The 21,987-nt window shown below is 41.2% G+C and overlaps 1 protein-coding gene across 1 annotated transcript; it reads left to right on the top strand.

Moving 5' to 3' along the window:
* Positions 1 to 1,945: 1,945 nt before the first annotated feature.
* On the top strand, positions 1,946 to 10,945 carry LOC122678967 (spidroin-2-like). Its single transcript, XM_043879152.1, has 3 exons — positions 1,946 to 2,030; positions 2,663 to 2,763; positions 3,004 to 10,945. The coding sequence occupies exons 1-3, from the start codon at positions 1,946 to 1,948 to the stop codon at positions 4,150 to 4,152; spliced, it is 1,335 nt and encodes a 444-aa protein (XP_043735087.1). The 3' UTR covers positions 4,153 to 10,945.
* Positions 10,946 to 21,987: the final 11,042 nt, after the last annotated feature.

Here is a 21,987-nt window from a genome sequence, read left to right as displayed (position 1 = left end):
TGGATTAGTGTCTGCCCTCATGGAGTTTACAGTTCTGCAGGGAATACAAACCTTTGACAAGTGTGCAGAATATTTTGAAAGACTAGTACAGATTAATGTGGGATCTCAAAATCAGGAAAATCAGCATAATCTTCTGTGGTTCAGGGTATTATTGAAGTTAGTATTCAGAGGCAGTGAAAAAGCTGAGTGGTAGAAACAGAACTTAAAATGGGCCTTGTTGGCTGGATAGGTTTTGGATGGGTCCAAAGGATATTGGAGGGTATTTCAGGTAAAGACAAATAATGTGAGCAAGGCATATCTCTCTAGATACCAGGAAACTGATAGAGTAGATTTCAACATGTTTTATAATGCAAGGTTGACAGTAAGGGGTTGAGGCCAACTCATGAAATTCCTTGAAAGTCAAGCAGAATAATTTAGATTTGAGGTGGCAGAAGTTTGGAGTCATTATTTTTAGTAGTAAATTATGAAACTAAAGATAAACGAGTTATAAGCAGGATAAAGTGGAAGGAGTATAGAGTAGGGAAAGCTAAGACAGGAGGCTGTTGCCGTTTTTCTGCTGTGAGGTCATGGTGAAGGCTTGTTAAGCTGGGCGTGCTCACATTTGGAAAGGATGATTCGATTCTGGATACTATGGGTGGAGGCAAAGAACTGGTAACAGCAGATTGTGTCTGGATGATGAATACATGTGTGTCAACGCTGTCAAAAGGTAAATTGTGAAAAGGAATCTGATAAAATTAGTGTAATTAAATTTATTTGGAAATCTTATGCTCTAATGTATCTGTATAGTAGTGTAGTGCTCATGCTCAATCATGTCCGACTCTCTGCAAGCCCACTGACTGTAACCTGCCAGGCTTCTCTGTCCATGGAATTTTTCAGGCAAGAACACTGGAGTGGGTTGACATTTTCTCCTCCAGGGAATCTTCCTGACCCAGGGATCGAACCCATGTCTCCAGGGTTTCCTGCATTGGCAGGAAGATTCTTTTACCACTGAGAATGTATCTGCATATACTGTAGAGCAAATAACGATTTGAGGACCATCAGAATATCTGTGCCACTAGAACAGATGACATCGGCTGTGGTGGAGGGTAATGTGGTCCACGGTGCAATGAGTCAGCAGTGGGGGATGCCAGCCCAAGCATCCCTTATGGGAACAAGGTGGTGTGAATTATAATGAAAGTATTAGCTGATTTCCAGATGGTGCCAGTGGTAAAGAGTGTCTCCTGCACTTGCCAATGCAGGAGACATGAGATACCCGGATTCGATCCCTGGGTCAGGAAGATCCCCTGGAGAAGGAAATGGCAACCCACTCCAGTATTCTTGCCTGGAGAATCCCATGGACAGGGGAGCCTGGAGGGCTACAGTCTGTGGGGTTGCAAAGAGTTGAACAGGACTGAAGCGACTAAGCACACAGATTTTGTGGTAAGCATCACTGTGATGCCTAGTCATATTTGTCAGGTTAAGCACTTAATTGCAAGTATGTTCCATATATACAGAAAATGCACAAATATTGTTAATTGGAAGTGGTTCTGATTGCACATCAAAGGCAAACTTCAGCATTTGCTTTAAAATGCATACAGTAAGCACGACACTGGGATTGGTCAGTGGACACACCCAAGTGTATTTTAGGGAATTCCTTAAGACAGTTAGGACTCCCTGCTTTCTCCGTCAAGGGCCCGGGGTTTGATTCCTAGTCAGGGAAATAAGAAGGTATCACAAGTGCCACCTGGGGCCAAAAAATCCCCAAGCAAACCAAGTGTATTTCTTAATTTGCATATTACAAATTTTATTTTGAAACTTGTCAGACAGGTTGCTTTTTAATTTGAAACTTTGTTCATAAAATTGTGTTCTAGGCTTCTCTGGTGGCTCAGAGCAAAAAAAAAAAAAAAAAAATGTGCTTGTCAATGCAGGAGACAGGAGTTGGATCCCTGATCTGGGAAGATCCCACATGCCAGGGGAACAAGGAAGCCCCGAGGTGACACCTGCTCCGCCGGCGCTCTACAGGCGGGCAGCAGCAACCATTGAGCCCACCGGTGGGGATTACTGAAGCCCATACGCCCTGGGCCTGGACTCTGCTACAAGAGAAGCCACAATGAGAAGGCCAGGCATGGCAACTAGAGAGTAACGCCGGCCCCTGCAACCAGAGGAAAGCCCGCGCAGCAATAAAAGACGCAGCACAGTCAAATAAAAATTTTTGAAAAAGAAATTGTGTCCCATCACCAATACTAAATAGAATAGAAATGAAAAGCCAGTGTTATGTAATCTTTAACTTACAAAGAGATTCTCTGGCTGAGAGGATGTTATCAAAGTTACATTGTGCTGCTTTAAAGGTAAAGAATACTTATTGTTCCCCAAAGCAGTTATACATGGATGTCCCTTGTGTGTGGTTTGGAGTCTGGACCTCAGCCCTCTGCCTTTCATGAAGGCATCCAAGCCTGCGTAGAGGCAGTCTCCAGTCTGAACACACTGTTCCCCCATTCCTTATTTTTCTTATGTGGTCTGGATTTTCAGGAGGGTGATGACTAACAGTACTGCCAGATTTACGTAAAAACACAGGACACTAGCTATATTCCAAGTTCGAACAGTTTTAGTATAGGGGACATATACTAAAAAATTACTCGTTTATCGGAAAGTCGAATTAGACGTTGTGAATCTTAATTGGCAGCCCCTGCTTGCTTTTTGTTCACATCGATTTGTTTAACTTCACAGAAAAGTCTCAGAAGGCAAAAAGAAACTCGCCTGGCCCCAAAGCAGATGGAGCTCAGGGTAGTCGGCCTTTTCCCAAACTTGGCCTTTAAATAAAAAAACAAAAAACCAACCCACCCACAAGTCTCAGGAGCCTGCGCATTAAAGCGGGCAGTGCAGCAGCTTTCCCGCCGGTTTTCTGTGGAATGTGGCGCAGCGGCCCCGCCGCGGGGTGGAGCGCATGTTGCGGTGTCCTTGCCGGATGCGAAAGGAGGTGCCAGAAACTTTAAACCTCAGCCCGAGTCCAACGTGTCCACTTAGACGGCGGTAAGTGCCGCCATCTTCTCTGCGGACACACAGCGGGCGAAGTTAGCGGCTCCACTTGGCCCCGTTAAGCGGCCTGGGGAGCGCGGCCCGCGGCCTCAGCACTGTGGTGACGTGGGACCCGGGTTCCCCCTCGGGCTGATTTCTAGTGACACGTCGAATTTTTGCCGAGGCGGGGGAAGGGACGCCGCTTCTGCCCCGGATGTAAGATGGCGGCGCGGGGTGGGGGGGTCGGCCTGGCGGGGCGGTCACGTGGTGGGGAGTAGCGCGCGAGCCTCCTTAAGTGATCTCTATGGTTCGGCCGACTCACTGGAGCAGCGGAGCGCGAGACGGGGCGCGTGTCCGCGGGCGCCGGGCTCCCGCCGCTGCCGCCCATCCCGCAGCGCGGCCGGGCTTCAGTTTCACGGGGTTTTTGTCTTCCTCTCGCCTCCTGCAGAGGGGCACGGGATTTCCCCGAAGGGTACTGAGGAGCGGGGGGCCTGGGGACTTCCGGGCTGCGCCTGGGTTTTCGGGTCGCGGCGCCGGAGCCGGTGTCCGCCTCTGCAGGAAGCGCCCCGGGCGTTCTCCCGCGCGGAGAGCCGGCCCCGCGCGCGCGTGTGCGGAGCGCGGCGCCCGTGGGCCCCAGCCGCCGCCCAGCCCCCGCCGCGGGGCGGGGAGGGGCGCGGGCGGCACCTCCCGGAGACGTGGCGGGAGCGCGGTCGAGACGGCTCGGAGCTCGCGACGGGCGAAGCGCGGGAGCGCTGCTCGCTGCCTCACTTGATGGTCCCTGTCCCGCAGGCGTCTGCTGCGCTTTTGCCGCCCGTTTCCTGCTGTGGAGCGGCCTGGGGGCCGGCGTCCCCTCGGGCCGGCGGAGGGAGCGGCTGCCTGCGCACCTTTTCTCTCACTAGAGCACTCGGTTACATAGAGGAGCCCGGCTCGGCCTCCCCCGGGCGCCGGCGCCGCGAGGATGCCGGCAGCTCCCGGGCGGCCGGGCGGCCGAGCGGCGCGGCGCTGGGCGGGGTCTGCAGGCGCGGCGCGGCGGGGAAGAGCAAGGGCGCGGGGCCGGCGGCGGCGGCGGCCGAGGGACGACGGAGGAGCGCCGGAGTCGCTTCGCTCGCCTCAGCGTGGTCCGGCGCCTCCCCGACACCATGGCCCTGGCTGAGGTAGTAGTTTGTGCTGTTGGTCGGGTTGTGACATTGCCCGCTGTGGAGATAACTGCGCAAGCTACTGCCTTGCTAGTGCTGGTGATGCTCAGCGCCGCGGAGGACAATGGCTGGGAATCCCCTTTGTTTTCCGGGGCGCGGGGGCAGCCCGCGGAGCCCCGGCCTCGGCGGCCGCCACGGAAACCGTTAGTTGTGTGGTTTCCCGGAGGGAGGAAGGAATTGCGGGGACTGGTCGGACAGGGACGTTTGTAAAGCTGGGGGAAGACCTAAATGTCTGGATTCGCTGTTTGCTTTTGAAGGCAGGAATGAAATTGAGTAATTGACACATAACTTTTCCACCCTAAATAATTGGAACGCTTCTTTCAATAGGTGATGCACGATTTAGTTAGTGCGTATTTTGCTTCATTCTTTATGAATCGGATTGGTGTGAGGTACCTCGTGCAGAACCGGCATAGGGGCTAGAATAGTCGACCCATTAAAGTTTATGCCTTAACATTTCGATTTTGTTTATTTGGTATGTTCCCTCTGTAAATCTAAAGAGTTTTCAAAATGTAAACCCAAAGCAATTAAAAGTTTCTGTCTAAACTTTGTTTTGCAACTCCTTGAATGAGAAGATTGAATATAGTTAAACGCCTTGTGGAGGTTTTTTTTTTTTTAATGTATGAGGCAAATAAATTCTTTGTACAGTATGCTGTGTTTTTGTTTGTTTTTTAGTTTACCTTCGGGGGCTCATTGTGTCAATGTGGTGGTGGTGGTTTTTGGCCTTTGATTCTCATGTTACATAGTCATTGCTCATCAGTGTGGGAGGAAAGGATCTAGGTAGGCGCTAAAAGTGTGGTTTGTGGATACTTTTGAGTTTAAAATCTAATATTGTCCGTTTTAATTTGTGAGGGACCACTACTCCCTCAGTTTTTAATAAAGAAAACGTAGTTTGGAAAACTTATGAAATGACTTGATGTTTTAAATACTCCGATATCTGGGTAAAAAAGATGATGATTGTACTTTTAAATTTTTAATTTCACTGAGAAAAATTAGTGGTAAATTTTAATACTTTCCTTAGAAAACAGATCTGGTTTTGTGTACAATAATTAACTTTGAATGGTGTAATCACAAGCATTCTATGGTTTAATTTTGGATGCATAATTGAGAAAAAGAAGGCAGTTCTTTGCCTAGAAAAAAGGCACATGTAAGGAGAAAAATTTTTAAGCCAACTGAATCCTCTTAGTCTCCTCCAGCAGGAGTTTGGTGCTTTCGTAATTCAAAAGTGATCTAATAAGTGTGTCTTGATTTAGTTCGGTTTAGCTTTGAGAGATAACCTTACTCAATCTGATCTGGTCTGGATGGAGTTGCCTCATTGTGGGAAGGACAGTAGACAACCTTATTGAATCTTAAAACGCATGAAATATTTGAACATTGCCTTTTTGAGTTTGCTTTCTTTTGATATCAAAGAGCAAAGTACATTTAGACTTAAGTGCCAGTTCTTTTAAAGGATGAAAATCTCTGGGTGCTATGTAAAATCTTGATTTACAGAGAAGCTAATAAAATTCTAATTTTCGTTTCCCAGAACAGTTCATCCAGGCAACCAAGGTAATCCTTATCCCGCAGGTCCTCATCTTTCCCATTATACTGTAGAACATTTTATAGGGGATCAACAGTTGTTAATTTGTACCCAAAAGTGTTACCGATTCTGCCAGTAACTTATTGAACTTGAATAGATCAGCAGGTAGGAAGCTGAAGTGGATGTACAAAGTATTCACAGTTTATCCTCTGCTTTTAAACTAAATTTCATCCAGAATTGCCCACGTAGTAGGAACATTTTGAGTTGTTGGATATAAAGTACTTCCATATGTTATTCTTGTTTGCTAAATTACAAAGAAGATACTGCCCCCAGCCAACTTGTTTTTAGTACCATAGTTCTATTTCTACCCTAATCTCTAGTTTTAAAAATTAGCTTTTCATGAATTTCACTTTATTATTTCTGTACATTGATGAAAATTACCTGCTGAACATTTTTACTATTGACAGTTTACTACAAAGATGAATTTGCCTTATCAAAAGTACAACTTTGCAGTCGACATTTACTTGGTGCAATTAACTTTTTTGTTGATCTGTTGTCAAACACTTATTAATTTGTAACAGCAAAAAGCCACCGATGGGAAAGAATAAAGCAGTATTTTGGGTGTCCTCAATAAGTGCCAGACCAAAGGAAAGCTGAGTTATGGTAATAACATTTTAATAAATGTCACCCTCCATTATTGGAAATATAGATGTTAATTTTGTGTATGAGACACCTGGAGAAGATTCTTGGGGAAGAGTTCTGCTTTATGCCTTAAAGTCAGAATTCCTGATTGTTAATCTTATACATAAATATTTTGTGTATAAGCTATTTAAACATGAAATTGCCTTTTGGTAGGTGAGCCAGGGTGTATATAAGACATTGCTTCTTGTGGAGTGGGCTCAGAAGAATTTTTGCCCGAGGAACCTGACAGCAGAGATTAGCTCTTCAATGTGTGGGAACTAGGTGCCAAGAAGACTTCTATTTCTTCATTAACTGCCCATTCTTTCTCCCTTCTGTGTGTTACACCCACTACCTCCATAGTGTGGGGTGGAGGAAACGGATAAGTGATACTACTTTACTTCCCCCAAATTAAGACTCCTTTCTGTAATTTCTGTAACAAAAGAAAAATAGGACAGTCATCTTCAAAAGTGAATTAGGCCAGATCAGTAATACCCAAGAGGAGAATGATGACCATAGTCATAAAATCTAAAATGTCATTGAAGCCACTGATAGCTAGCTGATTCAGATAGAAATATTAAAACCCGTCAAATGATTGTCTAACACAGTTCACCAAGTATTTTTGTTAGAATATCACTCTGAGGCACTGTGGGAAAAGCACAATAGTTTGGCTAGATCACTGCCGCAAAGGTCAATGCAGCTAGAAAAGATAGGACCCCAAGTACTTAAGAATCAAAATGTGGGCAGGTGGGAGAAGCATTAGTGACCTAGGTTACCTTTTGAGACCTGGCGGAGAAAAAGTGGGTAAAAGAGCTGAGGGGAGCGAAGTACGAAGCACTTAGAATAGATAACTGTAACTTAGAGGTTTTGGTGTTCGTTGCCTCTAATCATTCTAAACATGCAGTTGGAGTCTTCCAGGTGAGCATTACAATTGCAGTTTATACTCAGTGATGCTCTGATTGGCTTACATTTTAGCCTTGTATTTGCTGTAATATGTGCCGATGTTATCCATATTTGTTTAAGAGAAACTGTTAGTTTTACATGGAATAGAGTGCTTTTTATAATCTGAAGTTGAGAGTTACTTGTATTTAGATTTTCACTTTACAGTTAGCTTTCTTTAAAAGCACTGTTGTTCGATACAACATTGGAATTGTGCCTCCACAAACTTCTGGATGCTAAATTTGTGAATAGGATCCTTTTAAACTGCATATTTGATACCCAACAGTAAAGATTCGGTTATGAACAAACAAACCTAGGATAAGAGTCTCATGTTGATTTTACAGGTAAGTTCCTAGTTTGTCCTTTTTCCACCTCAACGCTTTCTGAAAATACACCGTTTGCCTTTAGCTGGGTTTCAAATTTTGTTAGTTCTGTTATAATTGAGAGTGTTTTATCATGAAGGTCAACTTTTCTCAGAAGGCCAAATAGTGTAAAATGTTACAGAAAAGTAAACTAGGAACTAAAAAGTGTCCACAAACAATTGTAACTTAGATCATCTGTGTAGTTGTAACCCTGTGTCCTCCCTTATAAATAAAAAATCTCTTTGAACTTGAACAAAAAATGTATTAAGATTCAGAGGTTGCTATTTCAGTATTCTGCACACAATATACTTTAAAGGCCTTATTAAACAGAAATGTGTTAAAATATACAAGGCCTAGGCTAATCATAGTAGTGGTGACACTGAATTACCCCCATATGATGGCAGAAGGACCTGACTGAGCTCTAAAATACAGAAATCAATGGAAACATTTTTCTATTTCTTTAAAAAATAACTTTGCATTTGTTTAATAAGACCAGGTTAATTGTCAATGAGAATAAAAATCCTATATGCCTTTAATTTTTTTAGTGACTGAAACTCATGCAGAATATATATATTCTGCATGAATTTAACTCATTCATTTTATTTACTTAACAAATACATTGAGTGCCTACCATGTACCAGGCAACTGGGGATACACAATAAACTAAAGGAATGAATCTCCACCCTTAATGGAATGTGTATTCAAACAGGGATGCATTTGTCTATAATGATAACAATATGTAATACACACTGTCTGTGGGCCTCTTGGTTTTTTTCAAACTTGAGTTCCACTTGGGTTCCTACTCTAGAGCCTTGCTCCGGGACCACTTAGTGGTACTGTGGTTGTGTGTCTGTTTTCCCATTTTTAAAATAATTTTATCTGCATTTAGAAACAAAATAGTCCCAATAGAGCATCACCAACTGTACTGTCAGACTGTGCACAGTCTTTACATTTCTCCACGAGGTTAATGAGACATCACATTTTTGATGTACTTCAGCATCGTGAGGTCAAAGAAGCAGTGTGGGTAGGATACTGAGTTGGCCGTGTAGATCCTGCCCCTCTCAGGAGCAGATGTGTGGGGTTCGTTTAATGCTACAGGCAGTGGAGAGCCAATTACGAACCTTGCTGGGATGGCGTACAGAGAAGAGTCAAGCGTTTATCCTGCCTTTTACAAATTATACGTCAGGGTAACTACAGAGTGGTGAGGGAAATTTTCTCATTATAACATAATTCCAGCTTAAAAATACAGTATAATAGAAATAGGACCTCAACATTTTGCAGCAGTAATGAAATAATCAAGCAAGGCCTCCTCAATGACTCTTTAAGTGAATGCTCATGGGGAGCAGTTTAATGCGTGGATTGGGCTGACAACACCTGAACCCACTGATCAGCCTTCACGTTACAGTAATAGAGACAAGTGTAAACATTCTGCGCTTGCCGAAGTTAACACCATAGCAGTGCAGAGTCCCACCCATGAAGGTCGAATAACTGAACTTGACTCCTCAGACATTTCAATCTGACTGCTAGTTATAAGAGACTTAAGATACAGAGGAACATGTTAAACCACCACTGGATGCAGTTGGCAAAATCCACACTAGAAAATTCTAGAAGACAAATGACCTGGTATTTTTAAGTAAACTGCAAGAAAAAGAATTTATAGGTTAACATGGACTTTAGAAACAATTATAGCTCTTACAGTAAATCATTATAGCTTTCTAGTATACATGCAACATAGGAGGTAATTACATTAAATAGGAAATACATTAAAACCCAGAAGAGTTTAAATGGGTGAGATGTGGAGAATAATGAGCTTTAATGTACTTGGTGTTATTTTCTGATGCTTCTCTTCTTGTCCCTCTATATTTTTTGTAGTTTAAGGATAACCTTTGTGAACTAAGGGGCATATCTTCAAAGGTTCCAATATGAAGAGTGGTGTCAACATCTAACTCCTTCATGCCCATAACTGACAGCGCTCTGGATAGCACCTAAGATGTTCTGGGCTGATTCAGTACCTAGTGGACCCTTTGAGGCCATTTCTAACCTCACTTCTGTATCTTTTCCTTCACTGCTCACCAATTATGACTCTTCCATTTTTTCTCTATCCTCTTGTTAGCTCAGTCTTCACCTTGCGTATTCAATCCACTGTTTGCTTTCTTAAAGTTGAGATGTAATGGACATACTAGTTTCAGGTGTCCAACAAAGTGATTTGATATTTTATGTGCTGGAAAATGATCACCACAAAGTCTAGTTAGCATTCGTCACCATAGGCTGTTACAGAATTTTTTTTCTTCTGATGAGAACTTTTTAATATTTACTCTTAGCAACTGTCACATATGCAGTACAGTATTATTAACTGTAGTCAACATACTGTATATTACATCCTCGTGAGTTATTGGTTTTATAATTGGAAGTTTGTACTTTTTGACCCCCTTCACCCACTTTGTCCTTCTCCCACCCCCTGCCTGAGGCCATCACCACCCTGTTCTCTGTATCTCTGAGCTTGGCTTTTGTTTTCTGTTTTGATTCCACAGATAAGTGAGATCATATTTGTCTTTCTCTGTCTTATTTCACTCAACGTAATGCCCGCAAGATCCATTCATGTTGCAAATGTCAAGATTGCATTCTTATTTATGACTGAATAATATCCCATTGTATGTACATACCTCACCTATTTATCCATTCATCCATCAGTGGACACGTAAGTTGTTTTTAAACTTTGGCTATTGCAAATAATGCTGCAGTGAACATGGTGGTGCATATATCTTTTTGACTTAGTGTTTGCTTTTTCATCAAGCTACTTAAAAAGGCTTAGTTATCAATTGCAAAGTATAGAACTTCTTTAAATCCTGATTTGACCAAAGCCAGCTGTAAAAATATTCCTGAGACAACTGGAGTAATTTAAATATTGACTGAATATTTGAAGTTAAAGAATTGTTGATACTTGATGAAGGTATTATGGTTGTGTGTTTTTTTTTAAGCATATACATATGCTTCTCTTTTAGCATATACATAATGAAGTTACCAATAAAAAAATATGATGTATAGAATTTGCTTTATGTTTCAAAATAATCCCTGGTGTAGGAGGGGGTGTATATATGGGTGGGAGTATGGGTGAAGATTGCTCTTGTACTAATACAATGGAAGTTCACACATGCTCACAATGATACCGTTGTCTAAATATACCTACTATAGTTGTTGTTGTTCAGTTGTGTCCGACTCTGTGACCCCATGGACTGTAGCACGCCAGGCTTCCGTGTCCTTCACTATCTTCCAAAGTTGGCTCAAATTCATGTCCATTGAGTTAGTGATGCCATCCAACCATCTTCCTCTGTCGCTGCCTCCTCCTGCCCTCAGTCTTTCCCAGCATCAGGGTCTTTTCCAGTGAGTCTCTTTACTCTGCATCAGGTGGCCAAAGTACTGGAGCATTAGCATCAGTCCTTCCAGTGAATATTCAGGGTTGATTTCCTTTAGGATTGACTGGTTTGGTCTCCTTGTTCTTCAAGGGACTCTCGAGAGAGTTTTCTAGAACCACAATTCAAAGGCATCAATTCTTCGGTGCTCAGCCTTCTCTATGGTCTCTCACATCCGTACATAACTACTGGAAAAGCCATAGATTTGACTATGCAGACCTTTGTTGGCAAAGGGATGTTTCTGCTTTGGTCTAGGTTGGCCATAGCTTTTCTTCCAAGGAGCAAGCATCTTTGAATTTCATGGCTGCAATCACTGTGCGCAGTGATTTTGGAGCCCAAGAAAATAAAGTCTGCCGCTGTTTCCGCTTTTTCCCCATCTATTTGCCATGAAGTGATGGAGCCGGATGTCACGATCTTAGTTTTTTGAATGTTGAGTTTTAAGCCAGCCCTTTCACTCTCCTCTTCGACTTTCATCAAGAGGCTCTTTAATTCCTCTTCGCTTTCTCCCAGTGGAGTGGTATCATCTGCATGTCTGAGGTTTTTGATATTTTCCCCAGCAGTCTTGGTTCCAGCTTGTGATTCATCCAGCCCAGGCTTTTGCATTATGTACTCTGCATGTAAGTTAAATAAGCATGGTGACAATATACAGCCTTTCCCAATTTTGAACCATCCATTGTTCCATGTCCATTGCTAACTCTTGCTTCTTGTCCTGCATATTGGTTTCTCAGGAGACAGATAAGGTCTGGTATTCCCATACCTTTAAGAATTTTCCACCGTTTGTTGTGATCCACACAATCAAAGGTTTCAGCATAGTCAACGAAGTACAAGTAGATGTTCTTTGGGAATTCCCTTGCTTTTTCTATGATCCATTGGCAATTTGGTATCTATTATAATTAAACCTAATAATTATGTTAGAATTTAGAAGGCATGTGTTTATAGAATCTGCACTGTGAAGTACTTTGTAAAATACTTGCTTTAATGTTATTCTAATTATTAATAACCTTCTATTTTAAATATTGGTATTTTGCTAGTTCTATGTCTTTTTTGAGATGTATGCCATGTTAATAGCATACTTAAAAAAAATTTTAAAACGTATTCTAAAGCTAAAGAAATTTGCTGAAAAAAATTTAGTCTTGGCTTGAACTGTGTTCTGTAAGCTTAGTCCTATTTATCATTTTAAATGATTGTGCTGTGCTTAGCCACTCAGTCGTGTCCGACTCTTTGTGACCCCTTGGACTGTAGCCTGACAGGCTTCTCTGTCCATGGGGATTCTCCAGGCAAAAATACTGGAGTGGGCTGCCATGCTCTCCTCTAGGAAATCTTCCCAACCCAGGGGTCACACCCAGGTCTCCAGCATTGCAAGCAGATTCTTTACCATCTGAGCCCCCAGGGAAGCCCATGAATACTGGAGTGGGAAGCCTATCTTCCTGACCCAGGAATTGAACCGGGGTCTCCTGCATGACTGGCAGATTCTTTACCAACTGAACTTTTAAACAATTAGCTGTAATAATTGTTCTGGCATTTTAGTAGATTTTTGTGTTTCTATGGACTTAAATGATGATTTTAGTCTTCTTTTTAACTGTCACTGTTTCTGTATTTTATCTGTAGAATACAGTATTCCTACTAATATATGTTAACTCTTAGCAGTTATATGATCGTGCTTCTACATATAGCACTGTGTTTTTTAAAATTGTATTGATGTATAATTGATTTACAAGGTTATTAACTTCTATACAGCCCTGAATCAGGGATATGTATGTATATACACACTTATATATTCTTTTTGGTATTCTTTTTCATTATAAGTTATCACAGGATATTGAACATAGTTCCCTATGCTACTCAGTGGGACCTTGTTGTTTATCCATCACTATAAATAAGAGTTTGCATCAGTTTATCTCAGCTCCCAGCCCTGCCCCCTCCTGCCCTCCACTCTTGGGCAACCATAGGTCTCTTCTCTATGTGTAAGTCTGTTTCTCTTTTGTTCATTTGTATTGTGTTTTAGATCTCACATATAAGTGATTGCATATGATAAATACCATAAATAATGTCTTTTTCTTTCTCTCTTTACTTCACCTAATACAATAATCTCTAGGTCTATTCATGTTGCTGCAGCTGGCATTAATTCATTTTTTATGGCTGAGTAGTATTCCATTGTGTGTGTGTGTGTGTGTGTGTGTCTACACACCACATCATCTTTATCCATTCATCTCTCTATGGACATTTAGGCTGTTTCCATGTCTTGGCTATTGTGACTAGTTCTGTAGGAACATGGTGGGGGGTGCAAATAGATCATTTCAAGTTGATATATACTGAGGAGTGGGATTGCTGGATTATATGACAGCTGTATTTTCAGTTCTTCGAGGAACTTCCAACTGTTTTCTGTAGTGGCTGCAGCAGTTTACATTCTCACCAACGGTATAGGAGGGTTCCCTTTTCTCCACATTCCTTCCAGCATTTGTTATTTGTAGACTTTTTAATAATGGCAATTCTGACCAATGTGAGGTGATACCTCATTGTATTGAATAGTTTTGATTCGCATTTCTCTAATAATTAGTGATGGTGTCTGAGCATCTTTTCATGTGCCTATTGGCCATCTGTATATATTCTTCGGAGAAATGTCTGTTTAGGTCTTCTGCCCATTTTCGATTGGCTTGTTTGGTTCTTTTGTTATTGAGTTGTGTGGGTCGTTTCTATATTTTGGATAATTAAGCCCTGCAAATATTTTCTCCCATTCTGTAGGTTTTCTTTTCATTTCGTTTATGGTTTCCTTTGCTGCAGATAGTGTTATTATTAACCTAGTATTCTGAATAATTTAACAGGGTTATTCTTGATTTGGATACATTAGCACAGTGAAAAAGGTTAAAAAAAAATTATAGCCAACAGTTTGTTTTGGGTTTGAAAAACAATGAGTTTGCATTTTACTAGCATAGAAATGATGTTATCGAATATCTACTATGTGCCAAGGATATACACATGTAGAATGAATAATATAATGCTGAAGGGAAAAAGTTTATTAAACCATTATTGTACAAATAAATTCTTTAAATTTACAAAGATCATCACTATTATATAGGATGTATACTTTAAAAACAAAACCTAGTGGCTTTTTAGCTTAGTATCTCTTGCTCTGAGCAAACTTACTGAACCACTACTGGTTTCCCCTGCTATCCAAAAGCAGAGCTTTCCTCTGAACCTTTTCTTTTGCAAGCCAAAATGGTAATGGTGTAAAGCAAAGAAGCAATTTTCTCCTTTGTAAAAGTGAAAATCCTCTTCAGATTTCTTTTGGTTAGCAAAAACAAGTACTAGTCTAGGCCTTTCATAATAGCAAAGGGGGGTTAATTGTACCTGTGTCTGGATTCATTGGTTTGAGACTTCAAACTTAGCTATGATCTTATCTACAGTAAAGAATCTGCCTGCAATGCAGGAGACCCTGGTTTGATTCCTGGGTGGGGAAGATCCCCTGGAGAATGGAATGGCTTACCCACTCCAGTATTCTTGCCTGGGAAATCCTGTGGACAGAGGAGCCTGGTGGGCTATAGTCCTTGGGATCACAAGAAGTCAGACGTGACTGAGCAACTAACACTTTATCTATTGAATACATAGGCATTTTCAGTTTTAATCCTGGGACTGCAGTTATTTTAATGATAATTACTATTTCTATAGATAATACAACTTCTAATACTTTTAGTATCCTGTGATGACTATCCATGAGCCCTGCTGCATTCATTTTGCTTGAGTTGGCGGAATATTCTTTTAAGTTCTTCCTAATTCTGCATTATGAGTTTGACTTTACCATTATTGTTGAGTTTGGCCTTACCATTTTATGTTAAGGAATCAAAGCCACCATTTCACCAGTTAGGCATTCACCAGTGGCTGACTTTATTTTGGGGGGGCTGCAAAATCACTGCAGATAGTGACTGCAGCCATGAAATTAAAAGATGCTTACTCCTTGGAAGGAAAGTTATGACCAACCTAGACAGCATATTACTTTGCCAACAAAGGTCTGTCTAGTCGAGGCTATGGTTTTTCCAGTAGTCATGTATGGATGTGAGAGTTGACCTCTAAAGAAAGCTGAGCACCGAAGAATTGATGCTTTTGAACTGTGGTGTTGGAGAAGATTCTTGAGAGTCCCTTGGACTGCAAGGAGATCCAACCAGTCCATCCTAAAGGAGATCAGTCCTGGGTGTTCATCGGAAGGACTGATGTCGTAGCTGAAACTCCAATAATTTGGCTACCTGATACGAAGAGCTGACTCACTGGAAAAGACCCTAATGCTGGGAAAGATTGAAGGCAGGAGGAGAAGGGGACGACAGAGGATGAGATGGTTGGATGGCATCACCGACTCAATGGACATGAGTTTGGGTAAACTCCAAGAGCTTGTGATGGACAGGGAGGCCTGGTGTGCTGTGGTTTATGGGGTCGCAAAGAGTTGGACACGACTGAGTGACTGAACTCAACTGAGTAGTCAAATCCTACCATAAACAGGGATTCAGGGAGCAGAAAGATCCTCCACCTGCTTTTACCTACCACCCAATCACACACCCAAAAAACATGTTATCCCAAAAGATATTATGCAAGTTCCAAAATGACCTCTGGGCATTTTGGTACAACATCCGTCTTTTTTCCTTATCATGTGCCCCTCCCTCCCTCCCTCCTTTCCTTTTCCCCTCGATTAGTAGAATAATTTCTATGTGACTGGCAAAAAATAATACTTCCCTTTCCCAGCAGCCATTGTTAGTTGTGATGCAGTATAAAGGCAGTATATTGTGATGAGATTTCCAGTCTCCAGTATTTTTTTAATCTAAGAAAATAAAAACAAGAACTCTGGATCCATACACAGCAACGTGCCCTAGGGGTGAAGAGCCCTGAGCAATCAGGATCCATCAGGATTGTGATCAGGGGATGAGGACAGGAGGCGTGAGGCGCAGGCATGTTTTCACTATGTCAAGAAAGAAGAAATGGGCATTTCTGGATATAGGAACAACACGGGAAAAGTTAAGGGCACATAAAAAGGCATGGACTTTCAAGGAATATATGGTCTGATTTAGATGTTAGGACATGGGACCTGGGGCATGGTGTAGACAAACAGGCTGGAAATAGAATGACCTACGAGAGTAAGGAGTTTTCACTGTTCTTTTTTTAAATTGAGGTATAATTGATATTTATATTAGTTAGAAGTGTGCAACATAATGATTTTATATATATTGCAGAATGATCACAATGAGTGTAGTGAACATCCATCACCACACAGTTTTTTTCTTACAATGAGAACTTCTAAGATCTTTGCAACTGTCGAACAACACACAGCACCGTTAACTTTAGTCACCATGCTCTACATTACATGCCCATGACATAATTATTTTCTAACTGGAAGTCTGCACCTTTTGACCATGTTTTAACTCGTTTTCCCCCACCCCTTGCCTATGGTAACCACCTATCTGTTCTCTGTTTCTATAAATTCAGTTGTTACTTCATTTTATTTTTAGATTCCACATATAAGTGAGACCATATGGTATTTGTTTTTCTCTGACTTATTTCACTTAGCATAATGGCTTCAAGGTCCATCCATTTTATTAGGTGGGATTTCATTCTTTTTTATTGCTGAATAATATTCCATTGTATTTTTATTTATATACCACATTTTCTTTATCCCTTTGATCATTGATGAAGGCTTAGTTTTTTTTTCATATTTTGACTATGCTAAATAATGCTGCAGTATATGTGGGGGTTCATATTATCTTTTTTAAAAAAGTATGTCTTCACTTATGTCTATAATGAAGAAACTAGATTAAGTCATTGCATATTATTTTTTTAAATAAGTGTTTTAATTTCCTTCAGAAGTACAGTTGCTGGAATTGGTAGTTCTGTTTTTAGTTTTTCTATGCTGTTTTCCATAGCGGCTGCATCTATTTACATTCCCAACAGTGCACAATGATTTCCTTTTCTCTCCATCTTTGCCAGCACTTATCTCTTGTCTTTTTGATGATAGCCGTTCTGACAGGTGTGACATAGTGTCTCATTGTGGTTTTGACTTGAGTTTCCCTGATGATTAGTGACGTTGAGCATCTTTTCATGTACGTTGGCCATATGTGTGTCTTCTTTGAAACAATGTCTGTGTGAATCCTCTGCCCCCTTTTTAATCATACTGTTGTTTTTACTAATGAAGCTATATTTTGGATATATATTTTGGATATTTATATATTTTGGATATTAACACCCTTTCAGATACATGATCTGCAAATGTTTTCTCACATTTGGTAGGCTGCCTCTTTGATTGTTCTTTAGGGATAAGAAACATTTATGTCTTTTGAGGAGAGAGATTACTCAAGGGGTAAAGAAACCTCACACACAAAAAACCTGAGGAAGGTGAGAAGAAGCCTTGCTTGTTAATGAGAAGATGAAAATGTTGCTAGGTGGACAGAGGAAGAATGAGAGGGAATATGGAGGTTCAGAATTGAATGTATAATAGAAAAGGAATAACTGGGCAAGAGCCTGTGTTGTTATAGTATCTACTCTGTTTTTGTGAGGAAACGCTATATGTTGAAAGCATCCTAGCAGTGTTTGCTGTTTTATCTATGACACCATCTGAAAACACATTTGAAAGTGCTTTAGAATAGGGATCAACAAACATTTCCTGAAAGAGCCTGATATTAAATATTTTAGATGATGTGGGTCAAATATAGTCTCTGTTGTATTTGCTACTGCTTCTCCTCCTTTGCTTTCTTCTTTTTCTCCTCTTCCTTTTCCTGCTTTTCCCTCTTTAAAAATATAAAATCATTCTCAGCTCATGGCTCATACTAAAAACAAGCCATAGACAGGTTTGGCCTGTAGGCCATAGTTTGCTGACCCCTTCTTTAGGACTTAGCTATCCTAATGGAACATTTGGTTCCACTCCCACCCCACTTTCTCTCAGTAAGTGATGAAACAAATAGGTCTTTTTGGAGAATAAAATGTTGGAATAATTTAATGCATTTGAATGTATGTGACCCTTGATCTGCTTTTGACCACCATCGCTCAGATTTGTGATGGTAGCCTAGGTTCTCAGTACTGCCTCAATAGATAATATATGATAGAAATGTCACTGCGTGGCTTCTGAGAACAGGGTTGTAAAAGGTGATGCTGCTTCTGTCCTCCCCTTCTTTCCCCACATACTTTTGGAGCTCTAAGCTGCCATGTAAAGCCACCCTAAAGTTTCCTTGCTGAAAAGACCATGGGGAAGTCACGCAGTCATAGGGAGAGTTGCCTGAGGAAACCCAGCTGTGCCTGCCCCCAACTATTTTTAAGTTTTCCCAAACTAGGCTCCATGCATATGAATGAGCAAGTACCAGATGATTCCAGTACCAGCTACCATCTGCTGCAAGCTCATGAGACACCCTAAGCAAGAACCATCTAGGCAGGTTCAGTAAAGCCTCAGAACCATGATAGATAATAAGAAAATTGTGGTTGTTTTAAACCACAGTTCTGGGGTAATTTGTTACATACCAGTAGATAAGCAGAAGTGATTGGGGAACCTGGAGATGGAGTATTACTATAACAAAACCTAAAATGTATGGCAGTGGCTTTGCAGCTGAGCTGCCCACATACGTTGGAAGGGCCTTGAAGAGATTAGTAGCAGAAGTCTGATGGATCTTGAGGTTGTCAATAGGGCTTAAAGGAAAGTGAGGGAAAATTTGTTAATACTGAAAGAAAAGCCCTAGTTAATAAAACCGTTGCCTGTGATAATGAAGAAATATTAAAGACTTAATGAGCCAGTGGGTCAGCCTGAACAATTTTCAAGCTAAAGTTTTAAAGTTTCAACTGGTTTCTTTTAGTTGATATCATGAAATACAGATAATGATGAGCTGGAGAAGAAATTACTCAGTTTTCAAGCAAAATTTTGAGGAATATAAAAGTCAGAACTTGCTGTGTTAGAAAAGAAAATCCTTTTCTGATGACCATTCTCTTGCAGCAGAATGTTCTCAAAGTAAAACAACAAAAAAACTGGCCTCAGGACAAAAATCAAATTCAGAGCTCTGTCATGAAAAGTTCTCAAGATAAAAATAAAGCTAAGGATTTGACTGTGAAATCCTTTATTAAGATCCCAGAAAAATTTAAGGTGGTGCCTAACAGGGAGCTGCAGGTAGACAAGAATTGTGGATGTGGTTTTTGTCTAATGAAATAAACCCTAGTGAAATCAATGAGTCATAAGAGACTTACAAAGCTTTTAAGGAAAATATATTGCAGAAATACTTATCAGCCTCGACTATGAGAAACAGAGATGGCTTCAAAATGAAAATATACTTTTAGACCCTTGAAATTCTATAGGCAGGAAGCAGACTCACCAAACTACTGAACTTAAAATGTGGGCTCTATTTTATAGAATAGGAGGAATAACTTAGAGGATGGAGTGAAGAGCTGAGGAGAATCATTGCAGGGACTAGAAATGAACCCTAGTCAAGGAATTGGCAACATGCGTCCAGTCGGCTTTGCTATGGACAAGAGACTGCTACGCCTTTTTTCTCCCTGTTTGAATGGAGGTATTCATAGTGATTATCCTCTGCCTATCTACCCTACCATGAATATTGGGTGTATGGGGGACACAATTTATCTCTCTAGTTCATGAGTTTTTAGACCTAGAGGAATGGTACTTTTCATTTGGGAAAAGGTACTATTCTTATTGCTTTTCTTTCTTTCTCTTTGTAATTTTAAATCATAAAATATATTTGAATCTAGCTTAAATGGCTGTAAATAAGCACAAAAATTCTCTCATCTTGAATGCACCAAAATTCTCTTACCATCTTGAATCTCATATTTTAATATGTGCTAAGTACCGAACACTGGAGAAGGCAATGGCACCCCACTCCAGTCCTCTTGCCTGGAAAATCCCATGGACGGAGGAGCCTGGTGGGCTGCAGTCCATGGGGTCGCTAAGAGTCGGACACGACTGAGCGATTTCACTTTCACTTTTCACTTTCATGCATTAGAGAAGGAAATAGCAACCCACTCCAGTGTTATTGCCTGGAGAATCCCAGGGACGGGGGAGCCTGGTGGGCTGCCGTCTCTGGGGTCACACAGAGTCGGACACGACTGAAGCGACTCAGCAGCAGCAGCAGCAGCAAGTACCGAACACAAGGCCTGCCGTGTGTGTGATGGTTCTTTTGTAAATGCTAGTTTGGTTTATCCCTCTTTCCTGTGGATGACATTATCTTTACCCATGGTATCCAGTTCCCTCACACTGATTTCTCGTTCACCAGAGCTCTCTACTCCTACCACCCCTCCTCCACCCCCCCAGGCCTCTCCATATGCTCCACTCCAGACTTTTTCGGGCATTTTACTGTCATCCAAACCCTGAACTTGCCTACCTTATTTTTTCAAAGACTTGCAGAGTGACTAGGTAATTATCATGGATAATCAAAGGAAAAAAAGAAAGTGTTAATTGCTCAGTCATGTCCAACTCTTTGCAACTCTGTGGACTATAGCCAACCAGACTCCTCTGTCCACGGAATTCTCCAGGCAATACTGGAGTGGGTAGTCATTCCCTTCTCTAGGGGATCTTCCCGACCCAGGGATTGAACCTGGGTCTCCTGCATTGCAGGCAGATTCTTTACCATCTGAGCCACCACGGAAGCCCAACTACAGTGTTAACACAGAAAATTTACTTGGATGATTGAAGTAGCAACCTTAAATGTTTCCCCTGTGGCATTAGTTGAAATTTCAAGCATTTTTTTGTAGGCCAGCTGAGTCCATTTTAGGTAAGGACCCTCAAGTTGATCCTCAAGTAACAACATTCATATTCTTTTCTAATAGAGAATGGCCATCTGTTAGGGATATCGTATAGGGTAGACCTCTATGCTAAAATCTGTCCTGGTCCTACTCCATCTGTAAAGCTTGGAGTCTAAGTTCATATGTATCTTTGGTCTCTTCCCCAGCATTTTGTAGAGAATTCTCATCTAATTAATAATGTCAATAGCAACATTGAAGAGGAAAACCTAAAAGGAAGAGAATTTTGAAAGAGTGCTGGAAAAGAGGAGGGCAGTTTTACCTGAATTGTTTTGCCTTGAAAAATTGATGGTGTAATTCTGCGAGTCAGTGAGTATGTGTACATACATATGCATTTCTTTATTTAACCAGTATTAATGAGCATCACTGTGTGATTCCTCCAGCAAACTGGCTTCTATGTTGTTCCGTCACTAAGTCATGTCCGACTTTTGGTGACCCCATGGACTGTGGCCACATAGAAGCCTGGCAGGCCACCGTCCATGGGGTTTTTCACGCAAGAATACTGGAATAGGTTGCCCTTTCCTTCTCCAGGGATTGAACCTGGATCTCTCCTCCCTGCCCCGCCACCCCAGCCAGACCCCTAGCAAGCAGATTTTTTGCCCCTGAGTCACCAGGGAAGCCCCTTAATCTATGTGGATAAGATAAATCAGAGAGGTCACTTACTCTGTAAGACTGGTTCCAAAGCAGTTGGGTGGTGTGCACTGTGTGGGGCCTGGGAGATGCTCTGATTTACTGTACCTTATATGGAGGGTTTCTGCATAGTATCAGCATTCATACGCATTCTCAGTGTTAAACATAAAACTGAATTTTCAAGGAAATTGAATTCCATCAACAATAAATTTTGATTCTGTAAATCAAAAGCTTGCAAAGTCTTAATAAAAAGGAAACCATCTAACCTTAAAAATGAATGTATTACTAAGTGAATTTAACTCACAAAAGGAATTTTCCATAATATTTAGGCTTTTGTTGGTTTTGGCTTTGTTTGTTTCTTATTAACATTTATAGTTGTTTGGTCTGGTCAAATATTGAATTTGAGTTCAAAGATACATCTCCTCTGAGGATGCAGTCTAATGAGGCCAAGTAAATAATGGAAAAAAATCAGTTTCCAAGTTTTAAGGGCAGTACTCTTT

The sequence above is a fragment of the Cervus elaphus genome, chromosome 3, assembly GCF_910594005.1.
Source record: "Cervus elaphus chromosome 3, mCerEla1.1, whole genome shotgun sequence".
NCBI classification, from domain to species: Eukaryota; Metazoa; Chordata; class Mammalia; order Artiodactyla; family Cervidae; genus Cervus; species Cervus elaphus.
Note: the sequence above shows the minus strand (reverse complement) of the source record. Positions and strands in the feature narration are given on the sequence as shown.

Bases quoted from the DNA above. Each gene is read 5' to 3' on its own strand.
- LOC122678967 (XM_043879152.1), top strand. From the start codon at position 1,946: ATGCCAGGGGAACAAGGAAGCCCCGAGGTGACACCTGCTCCGCCGGCG. The intron at 2,031-2,662 runs GTGGGGATTACT...CTTAATTGGCAG, and splicing joins AGCAACCATTGAGCCCACCG to CCCCTGCTTGCTTTTTGTTC. The intron at 2,764-3,003 runs GTAGTCGGCCTT...GTGTCCACTTAG, and splicing joins CAAAGCAGATGGAGCTCAGG to ACGGCGGTAAGTGCCGCCAT.